Source organism: Sebastes umbrosus, chromosome 2, assembly GCF_015220745.1.
Source record: "Sebastes umbrosus isolate fSebUmb1 chromosome 2, fSebUmb1.pri, whole genome shotgun sequence".
Taxonomy (NCBI): domain Eukaryota; kingdom Metazoa; phylum Chordata; class Actinopteri; order Perciformes; family Sebastidae; genus Sebastes; species Sebastes umbrosus.
In genome coordinates this window covers 30356841-30368841 of record NC_051270.1, presented here as the reverse complement: position 1 = coordinate 30368841, position 12001 = coordinate 30356841, and the positions used below count along the sequence as shown (strand labels likewise).

Below are 12001 nucleotides of genomic sequence, written 5' to 3'. Positions count from 1 at the left end.
TGATTCATATTTTTGAAAAGAAAAATATTGCAAAAAAGACTAATAATAATAACAAATCTTTGACCAGGTTATCGATCTTGTATTATGGTTGAACACCGACAGAAACATGAGTAGAAACAGGAGTATCAACAGAAAAAGGCATATACAAATGCTGTGGAAACCCAACTATTGATCTGTAATGTGAGTTAACATACAGGAATACCTGATTGACCCCATCTTCGTGGGCCGTACGTGACTCTATGCCGTTATGTATGAGTGTACGGCTGAGTGAGCAAGCGAGTGAGAGTGTGAGGGTGAGACAGAGGGAGGGAGAGCCGAGTGACGCTGGCAGCTGTGCCGGTGGTGAGTCGGGCTGCGGATCAAGTGGCACAGGAGGCGCAGAGCGATGCTGGGCTGGCCAACGGCCTGAGGGTCAGTTAGAAACTCAGAGACAGCCAGGAGGTTATAGGAGATATCTTCCTTGGCCGATTAGGTGTCTGCAGAGTGCACAGAATCTGCAGAGTCAGTAAGAAAGATGGGAGATGTAGAACATTGGAGTCTTTGGGAGGGAAAGAGCTGTGATCACATGTCACGCACCAAATGACTTCGTCATAGCTGAAAAAAGGACACCCTCTACACAGAATGGTCGCTTTTTTAAGATGACACAAACTTAAATGTCTTGGTTATCTAAAGAGCCAACTTGTGCCTCCATTCCACATATTATAAAAGGTTTTTGTCTAAAAAACCTAAAACCTGATATTCAAAAGCATGTTACTTGAATATTGTGTTAATTTATAATGAAGTAAATGGGGTCAATATTACGGTGCTTGCTCATAACGTCTGAGTACCTCAGTATTTTACTCACTAATTGGTTAACAACTGCAGACTTCAGTGAGTTCCAGGTTAATGTACGGCACAGCCCAGTTTTTGAAGGACATATATCAAAATAATGGTGACAAATGGTCGGCGAGGATGGTCATGATGATGAACAGGCGGAACTGGCAGCGGTGTTAGAAATTAAACGCAGCCAAAGAAAGACGAGATGATGGTCGCCATGTCCTCTCGCCGCCGTGTCCTCTCGTCGAAGCAGACAGCAAAATGGAAAATTGTGATTGCTCATGAAGCAGAGGTGTGATGTAGATGAAGTGAAATGTTGAATATGTTTTGTATGTCTGCCAATTGCTTTAATGACCCGATGCATTTCATCCCACCTTATATTAAGGACTGCAAAAACACGCTGTTCCCTGGTGGCAATGACGCAGGTTTGGTTTCAGAAGGGAGGAGTGGAGGAAACTTAGTTGGAGTCAGGAGTGCACCACCACATTCAGATCTTAAAGTGAGGGCTGTTTTCTGTATTTATGCATAAACGTAAGAAGATCTACCAACTCACTATGACTGAGCCCTCGGGCTTTCCATAATCATAATAGTGGAATCCTAATTTAAAAGTTAGAATATCATAAAATTTAGCTTCATAACTAAGGGCTGGAAACATGCTGCTCCAGGCTGCACATAAGCGAACATGCATGGGTAATGCGAATATGAAGGTATTTAAGAAGTTGTCCTGACAGCAAGTTGGATCAAACTGTTGACATTTGGAGAGTGTGAATGTCGGCTCTTCTGTGATCTATCATCACCCCTAACAACATTCCCTTCATAGATCCACAGAGACCTTCACGCGGGTCTTCGCAACTATAATTCAAGCTTGAGACTTGACATGTGTGAGCAATTTTAGTCACAATAAACACAGCTTTACAGCATACAGAAAATTCAGCTTCTAAGGCTCGAATTATGATTCTACTTTGAGTCTTGACAGTCGGCTGATGCACAGCAGCCTTTTCATTGGAAGAAGTTAATAAATACATGCGTGCTTTAGATGACATTCATGTTTTTTATTGTTGTTCCAGTTTGTTTTTCTGACAAAACATTCAGTGATAAGCAATGTTGTTAACAATACTGAACTCCCTGATGTTGGATATTCACATCAGCTCATAGCAGCTTTGGTGTGAGTGCACTATAATCTTAATGGATGATTGTTTTGGGACTTGTATCAACCCAGTGCATTCTCTCATCATGATGGCTGGAAATACAGTAAAGTACCCAATCTGGCTCGATTTTAATGAGTCATCTAAACTCCAACTTAAAATACTGGAGTCAGAAGCACAAGGCAGACATGTCCCTTTCCACTCAGTGGAAATAATGCTTTTTCTTGGTAGAAACCAACCTTTAGCATTAGGGCTGAGTGATTTTGAAAAAATAAAAGATATGTAATTACATTTATTTTGACTGATATTGTCATTGCGATATGATTTGTGATATTAGAGGGAATTACCATTTTTACACCATTATTCCATTTTCACTGAAAATGTTTTAAAATGATTATGGTATTTCTTAAGTCTGTAGAGTATGATGTCTGACATCTCTGCAGCACCAAAATATTTTATTTAAAATGGTAACTTTACACACAATTCGCCTTAAACAAATATTGCACCTCTTGCGATTTGATAATTGCAGTAGGCCATATTGCGATTTCGAAAAAAAAATATTTTAATTGTGCAGCCTCTATTCACAGATAGAGAAGCTTTATGGTGTACTTGGGGTGCAGCCACAGTGTTCTGAGGGAGCAAGGTGATAAAACATTGAACTTGGCTGTAAGTTGTAATATTGGTGAATATATTAAACTAGTTAAAAACTGACATCTGGCAAACCTAACAGCCATAAACACATTTAACAAGCTCACTTTGAGGAATTTAAATTCTAATTCTTGGCAGAAACATGTCTTTTAGCTCACCAGACCTCGGCACATGAGCCAAAATGTTAATTTTGGACACTGGCTGTGAGGAGTAGTAAGAAATAAAGAAAAAAATAGCTAGTCAAAGAGAGAGTGGGATGTCAGAGGGAAAAAACATGAGGCAAAGAGTACAGAAAATATTCACAAGAGAAGAGCTGAAAGTTTTTTACGTTGGCTCGGAAAGTAATCACTCTTGGAATTATTCATAAAGTACAGCAAGAAGAGCCCTTCACTGAGATGTCATGGTGGTACAACGCTGTATGAGAAGTGCGATTCAGGATAAGCGAGAGTCAAAAGTGCTGATATGCTCCTCTACTTGCCATATCATCATCAGCGAGTCGCCCGGCCATCACGGATGGACGAATAGAAGCTGACGGTCTGTCATAGTTAGTGTGTACAGCAGCACAGACTATTCTTCTGGACAGACCTGTCTCCCTCGCAGCGAGTGTACATAACACTAACTATATCTAACATTTATTTGATATGACTCAACATTTCCTCGCTCTCGGTATCACTTTGACTTACTTAAATTAACTGGAAACTGGATTTAACTTGAAATCAGTAGGAGTCATCTCTCTATTTAAATGTATGTAACATTTTATTTAATAAATGTTCATCTTCATAGCTCACATATATAGCAGCTGCCTGCAGACATTATATGACACATACTGCTCTGTTACTCAAGGTCGCAGGTGAGTATGTGTCATCAACACACACACACACAAGCCAACAACATCAACCCACTTACACTAACACAGTCTTTCACAAACACACACAGCAGGAGTTCATTGTTTTCTGCTATTTTCTTGATTTTTGGATTGTACCTTTTTCTTTATAATCTCATTATTACATGATGCTTTGGCAATATTGTCTTTGTTACACTCATGCCAATAAAGTATATTATTGAACCGAATTGTGTAAAGAGACAAGAGGACAGGGAGGATGACAGGAGTGGGAGAGCAGTGAGAGGACTCCTGGCTTTGAGGATATAGAGGACATAAAAACATATAGTTGCACCTACCGAGAAATAAAGTCGATTTCAGATATCTTTCTTACAAAGAAAACAGATTTTTATATATAACAAGCAAGTAGAATTGTTGGTGCTGTAGCTGCATAAGTGCTGCTTGATGACATAACAGATTAGAGTCTTGCCTCTGGTTTCTAGCTGTGGGAAGAGAGCTATTTTGAAGCTAATATATTTTGACTCAACAATGTTATGCAGGAATAGAGAAACAATGTATTTTAATTTATTTTAAAGATTCATTTAGGAAACAGGAAAATGTGTCCCTAATCTAAAAATCACGGCAGAACTAAAATCTCTTGCCGTTTGCATTTATTAGTCACTGTTAAGAAGTAAGTCCTACGCAATAGCAGAAAATGCTTGCCATGCAAATACTCTGCATTCACATATATCTATGTTGAGTTCCTGTGAGGCCCACCCTTCAGCTGTTGGGTTGGTAATCCTAACACTGAACTCACACCAGGGGTGCACGGTAAAAAGACCAACTATGAGGACACAAACAGATCAAAACAGCTGTCAACCCGTTCGGTCTCTGCAGGTAATCTGTATGATTTAAGATTGTGTGAAAGGTGATTGCCGGACAATGTCTGCAGAGGGATACCGCTATCATAACTCTCCTCCAGCTTTCACACAGAGAGAAGACTCTGATCGCCATGGAAACACATAATCTACTCTTTCAGTTAGCGGAGGAAGAAGGTGTGAATATGGTATACAGGCACACTCTTATGATGTCTATTATCACATGCATTATTTAATCTCAGCATCATTCTCTTGAGATGACAAATGGAAAATGAGCTGAATGGTAACACACATGTATGTCATATAACCAAGCGATTCCTGGTTTTTCAACACACACGGGTGAAAACAGAATTCAAAAGAAAATCAGGTAAAAAATCCGTGCAAAGGGATTTGACCATAAAAAAGAATAGCTGATTCAGTGGGACCATTATTTAAAAGCTTTACGGTCCTTAAAGGATGAGTACCGTTTGTTGATGACAGTAAATTATAGATAATTGAGTTTAATTGCAACTCAACAGGTGTGCAGCTCCTGCCTGCTCTTGGTAATTTGTGAAAGGGGATGTTTGCTGCTGTTCACACTTTGATTTCAACCTACATGTTACTTTTCTGTGCTGAACTATTAACACATTTGTAAGCCTCACATAAACACATATCTATCTTAACAGAGACCAATTTAGCAAGGCAGCAGACTCAATCACATTTAAAGGGATGCCGTGTGAGCCTTGACATGAATATATGTAAGTTGTGTACAAATTCTGATATTACAAATTTGATATTATGTATGGTGAATATGCTCAAGTAACTATTATTATCTATTATTACAAATTTATGTAGTGCTGAAAAGATTAGTAGTTTACTAAAAATGAATCTACAACAATCTTGATCATTGATTAAGCATTAGTTATTTATCAAGAAATAATTATGAGCTGAAACTATTTTCAGTTGTTCAACCATGAAAATGCTGCTTTCCTCTACTTTGTATTTGTAAATCATTATTTTCTGACATTTTATAGAACACACAATTATTGAAGAAATTATCACCAGATTAATCAACAGTGAGTGCATGCAATTAAAAACTAAAAAATGTATTTGTTAACAAGGGAAACTTTGCAGATTTTCAACTGACTTTGTATCGTTGCAATGTGGGTGATATGTGTAAAAGAACGATGTTCGGCCTCTCTCTGTGATACCAGCGCTCAGAGCTCCCCACTCATTTAACGGTGAGGGTTCGCCAGATGATGCAAAACATGGCATTTTGCCAATATCGTTCATTTGAACTGGTGCAGCAAATAATTATTGTTTTCACTGTTGATTAATATGAAGAGTTTGGTCTCATGTAATGCATGATGGTGGAACACAGTACATTGCTCTGACTAACAGTTTCATTATTTTATTGTTGATTTTGCATGTATTTGCCATATCCTGATATATTTTTTAGGGCTGTCAAAGTTAACGCGTGAACGCAAATTTGTTTTAATGACACTAATTTCTTTAACGCATTAACAGAGGTTGTAGCGGGCTCAGTTTTAAATCTAGAGTGAAGATACTGGCATCATATGAAACTAGAAAACCTAAGGAATCTATTTGTACCAACCATGTCATACTAGATTGTCGTGAAGGAGGCTAAATAACACTCCAAACTTACGCTAAATTTTGGTGAGGAAAAACTGGCATGGCCATTTTCAAAGGGTCTCTTGACCTCTGACCTCCAGATATGTGGATGAAAATGGGTTCTATGGGTACCCACGAGTCTCCCCTTTGCAGACATACACACTTTATGATAATCACATGCAGTTTTGGGCAACTCATAGTCAAGTCAGCACACTGACACACTGACAGCTGTTGTTGCCTGTTAGTCTTGAGTTTGCCATATTTTTTATGCTAAATGCAGTACCTGTGAGGGTTTCTGGACAATATTTGTCATTGTTTTGTGTTGTTAATTGATTTCCAATAATAGATTTATACATACATTTGCATAAAGCAGCATATCTGTCCACTCCCATGTTGATACGAGTATTAAATACTTGACAAATCCCCCTTTAAGGTACATTTTGAACAGATAAAAAATGTGCGATTAATTTGAGATTAATCATGATTAACTATGGACAATCCTGCGATTAATCACGATTAAATATTTTAATCGACTGACAGCTATAGTATTTATAGAAGATGGAAAGTATCCTTACTGATAACATGATACTGATATAATTTAATTTCTTCTCCAATGTTCTAATGAGTCAGATGTTTGGAAGGAAAACGGGCAGCCATAGATGACTTTCCTCACATCAGCAGCAGGAGAGCGCAGAAATATTAAACGGTCCACAGTTAAGTTGTTGCTGATCAATGGGAGCTGCAGATGTAACATTAATATGCTTCACAATTCCTTTTGTTCAATTTTGAAGTGCTCTCCCTCAGCCTCAACTGTCTCTCCTGAGAGCAGTTAAACGTTTCCCATCATCTCCCTCTCATATAGTTACACACACACACACACCCTGTATGCACCCACACATACCTTGGATCCATCCACGCTGATGATGCGGTAGCTGTTGCGTGTGCTGTCGTAGAAATACGAGACGGTGACGGCCTGCTTGCTGGCAGGGACCCAGTTCTTCTTGGTGGTTGGGTCGATTTGGAAGACATGGGCCCTGGTGGTGTAGATCGGCTGCTCCCTGGAGAGAGGAAGACGATATGAGGTAAGGACCACTGCAGATAAGGTACACAACATGAAACTACAGGGACAGGGACACTGTGCTGTGTCTCCAGACATGCAGAGGTGATAATATAAAAAAACACTAAATCTTTACAGCAAACCAAAGCCAGCTGCACATCAACACCCCCTCCACTCTCATAGTCGACAGTAACACATACCTAGGTGTTTTGTGAGGCTGTGCACTTGTATGTTTGTGTATGCACTCGTGTCAGTTGTCTGATGGAAGATTTCCCCCGTGCACCAAATACATTCAAGACAATTATCTACTTGTGGTAACACAGTCAAATGAGATAAGACTCACTGTTATCTTGTAAAAAAAAAAAAAAAAAGAAAAAAAAAAGGAAAACAAACAAATATCTTGAGGTAAAGTCTGTCAGAATCTGCCCTACTAGAAATAATTACCTCACATTGCTTCTCTTCTCTTTCGCCTTTAGCAGTCTGTAAAAACATTTGCTCAATTTCTAAAAAATCTTTTTGCACAGCTGATTGCACAACTGCTCTTAACCGCTTTAACAATGATTTTTTTCTTTGTTTGATTCTGATTGTTTTGTGTTTGCCACTCAGGGCTGAGTGCCCGTGGCAACATCATAGGAGGAGTATTTCAACTGAAATTAAACCACGACAATTATAGCCAGCAGATATGAAGTCTTTCCAACACCAACATAGTAATGAGTGATATAAGGATGAGCAAAGCTATTAACACCAATGGTAAAATAATGTTTTTTTAATGATTTCTTTATAGAGGAAACTACAGATGCATTGGGAAAATTGTTAACATGACTTCCACCCATCATGAGAATAATAGGTAAATTAAAACTGCGCTGAACTTCTGAGTCATCTCAGTGAACAAATGTAGCCAGTATTCACATTGTTGTCCTTCCTAGTGGTACTGCTATGTCTGGTCATTTTATCTGATTCAAATGCAGAATTGAATCCAAATCCAAGTCCTTTATACAATCTATTTAGGTTGAACTTACAAACATTTTTAACTTAAAAAAAGCTTAAAATCTGGGTATTTTGCACACAACTTTACCAAACCCTAAATGGAATTAGCTATCAAAGTCCAACTCAACAGTGATCGTGATGAGGAAAAGTTCAAAATCATGTCATCTATCTTTGAGAGGGTGAAGCAATCTGCCTCCCAGCAGTAAGCAGCTCGCTGCCCGTGTGATTCAGAAGAGCATCCACATGGCGATGTAGGAGCAGGATCAGACCGCCTGTTAAACTTGAATGACTGCAGACTGAAAAAATACAGTGGAAATGTTTCTCCTCTTTATGGCATCCACAAATACATATCTTTCTCTCTAGATACTGCGATTATCCTCTCTCTTTCTTTCTGGGACTCAACCCAGCAGGTTTAAATTACCCACTGGAAGTTCTCATTTTAAAAAGGTGAGTGCAGGCGGACGGTTGTGATCTATAAAATTCCGTGAGCGAGGAATAATTAGATGGAGTGGCTGCTGGATGAGAGGGATCAGAGGACACCTCAAGAACTCAATAATGGATGCAGATGAGAATATGGGGGAGACAGATGGGAAGTACTTATCCGGCTAGAAGTCAAAATGTGAAGTGAATGCGTCTTTCAGACAGGGCAAAGTTTACTGGGCACTCATTGCTTCAGACTTATCTTTATAGCATAGCCCTGGTATATCGCCTCTGCATTTCTGTCTCAGTGTTTCTCTTTTGTCTCCTTATCTTGTTATCATTTATTTTATTGGTTTGTCCTGGCATCTTCTGCATGTCCGGTCGTCCTGATATCTTCTTCTTCTTGGAAATGTGTGCTTGAATGTTCTTCCTCATCTTCTTCATGGGTCTAAGTGCACGGACACACCAAAAACTGTCACTGTGAAATTAATCCATTCGTGCAATACGCAAGTCGTTCTGGAAGCTTCATGATGTACTGACTACATGCACTCTTGATGGCTAACTGAACAATAAGTTAAAGCAGCAGCAGGCGAGATTGGAGCATATATGATTCAAAAAGGTTATTTTTATATAAAGGTCACTATATCCTGACAGTTGTGCATGAGACAGGTAATCTGAAAAAATCATGTGCCTTTATGTCCTCTGGTGCTTTTAATGGCATCTGCAAGATTTAACAGACCGGAGGAAAAAAAACAGTCAGAGCTGATCTGGAGTCTGCCGTCCAGAGAGTCTATGAGAGCCGGTTGTCAATCATTCGTGAACTCCGATCAAACGGTCAAACTAGGCAGCGCTAATCAAATATGAATCAATATTCTGTTACTGTAATGACTATTTCTCTCCTCAAAGGTTTTTAGAATCATCTTGTAGTGTACTGTTTAGCTGTAAAATGAGAAAGTTTGTGACCCGGCAGTCATGTTGAGATCAGTTGAGGAAATACCAAGCACCGCCCATCAGCCGGAGCACAGCCATGAAATCTCTCTGAAATGATCTGTGATTGACCAAAGTCTCCCGTCACGGGCTAGATTTTTTAAAGCCTGAAAACAGAGCCATGAGGAGGTGAAGAAGTCTAGTTATCTCTCAGAACACTTGAATTACAATATGCTGAAAGGTTATCATAGAATTTTTGCTCAATGATGCCAAAAAATGTCTGCCTACTGAAGCTTTAAGGTGCCCTGTGGTGTTTTCTTGTAAACAAACCAGTATTTCAAATATAGTACAGTATAGTAAAGTATTTAAAACACATTGTGTGCATCTTTGAGGTCTAAAACAAGTGTTTCCTTGTTGTTTACATCCATGTTTGCTTGCTAGCAGTCTTCATCTGCGTTTCTTGGTTCTTTACCACCATCATCTATTAGCAGGACAATGCCTGCAGGAATGTGCATGGTTATGTGCATGTGAATTTATATAAAAGTAGAAGGTGTAGCACAGCTAATATGGTATCTTCCTTCGTTTTGGACTCTTCCTCTACGTTCCCTGAAAAGTGAGCCCTGTCAAGATGGTTTGCACTACACTGAAGTTAAACTTTATGCAAAAGCACTGTGAGTATTTAAAGCTAGAGTCGGTAATCTTGAGAAACAAGCAAAAGTATGCTAGATTTCAAAAAAATTATCCAATCGAAAAACCCAGCCCAGTGTTGCCAACTCTTTTCCAATGAAAGTAGCTAGCAGCACCAGCTGTTAACTAGCTCCAAAAGTCACTTAATCTAGCGAGAAGGTCACCAAGTCAGCACCTGACAGTCCGTCCTCATCAGGCCTCCCTCCAAAGCCACGCACCCAAAAAGTATCATTATGAACATAAACAGTGCGCGCAGACAGACAGGTAGGTAGATAGACAGGCAGGCAGGCAGGCTGTCCAATCATTTCATTTGGGCCGAATTAAATGACTGGACGGGTTTATACAGTCCTGCTACCGCCACAGATACCTGCTTTTTTTATTTTTTTGTCAGAGAGTTGGATTTATTGATTTCTATTGGGATGTAATGAGAACAAATATTCAAATTAAAAAATTAAAACATTCAACAAATATAACAAAATAATTATTTGAAGAACACTGCCAAGTCCAGCTTTAATTTGCCTTGGTGATAAATCCACACATCGCAGTGATTCTGATGGAATTTACTGATTTTGGTCTGAAATGTTTTATGTGAACAGCTCTTAAGGCTGGTGGTCTTGGTTACAGTGTGCTAGGTAGGCCTGTTTGTCTTCTTAACAAGCTGTTTGGTGTCTTGTACTTTTTTGTTTGTATGCATCATTTTTTTTACATCCAATTGATGATTATTTAGATTTTGGTAGGCACATCCTCTGTAAAGTCCCTTATATGCTTCAGATCAGGGGCTACTGAAAAATATTTGACATGTTAACACATCACTAATCTCCACTGCATGTGGTCTTCCCACTTAGTTACAAACATGGTCCCAGGAGAGAGCTGTGTGTTGTAAACCTTATGAAATCCTGATCCATCCTCTAGTTGCTTTCCCTTCTTGGCCTGCCATTTACTTTAATGATGTGAAGGATTTCAACTAAAGTGGGCACAAGGGTGCTGAACTGGACGGAGTGTCACAGCCACACTTTGCTTGGTGCAGTAAAAAAAATCATTCACGCTCAACATAAACCATTACAAAAATTGAATTTTTTTAGAGCACATGGTGTGATTAGAAAAATAAGCCTAAATCCAAATCATCTGAGAGCATGTTCTTAAAAAGCCACTAAAATTATTCCAAACACACAGCTGCTAAAGCTAGCAGAAACATAAGCACATCTCCTGTATGGCGAGACTAGAGGTTTCATTAACAGGGTACAGATGGTGCTATTGTTGTTGTAATGCCATACACCAACTGGCAAAAACAAGTTGTCAAGAGGACATTCAGGTCAGTATTACTTTAATGCACCTCTACTATGAGGTCCCGGTGAAAATAATGTCAGACAGACGGGCAGGCAGCGATAATTCATGAGCTAATAAAGCTTTTACTTCCATTGGGATTATGGTTCTCACAGAAATGAAAACCTAATAAATTCACTGTCCTTTTTAAGCCTAATCTCAGTTTTCATCTGCTTTGGGAACAACAAAACCCATTATACAGATCACTGTTGTCGCTTAACATACACACGCACACAGACACACACACACGCTGACCTTTGCAGCGGCAGTGTCTGGAGCCAGCTCACACTGGCAGGGGAAAAGAAGTGAAAGGCCACAGCTGAACACATGGATGCACTCAAACAACTGTTGGTGGAATCCAGTGATCTGCTTTTCCCAGATAAAAAGCATTAGGTTGATTGATTTTACTGGATAAAAAAAGAAGACGACATTTGGGACTTTATGACCGCTGAATTTTTTCCCACTGACTGTCGGGTGCTCTGTCCCCATCTGGTGCTTTAAATAATTTACAGGTGTGTGTGTGTGTGTTTCTGTGTGGGGGGAGCAGGTTTAGTAAGTACTGCACTGTCAATGCCTACGTACACCTACACACCCACCTCAGGCTCATCCACACTGATGATGCAGCAATCGTGTTGTGTAAAGAATAAATTAAAAACGAAGGAATGCGCTGACAGCCAGATAC

At 39.4% G+C, this 12001-nt stretch overlaps 1 protein-coding gene across 2 annotated transcripts in view; it reads right to left on the bottom strand.

The window, feature by feature from the left end:
* homer2 (homer scaffold protein 2) overlaps positions 1–12001 on the bottom strand; it is a 37040-nt gene that overhangs the window by 17062 nt on the left and 7977 nt on the right. For both annotated transcript variants that reach the window (XM_037795326.1, XM_037795317.1), the window contains exon 2: positions 6820–6976. In XM_037795326.1, the coding sequence (XP_037651254.1) occupies positions 6820–6976 (157 nt within the window). The remainder of the gene's footprint in view (positions 1–6819; positions 6977–12001) is intronic.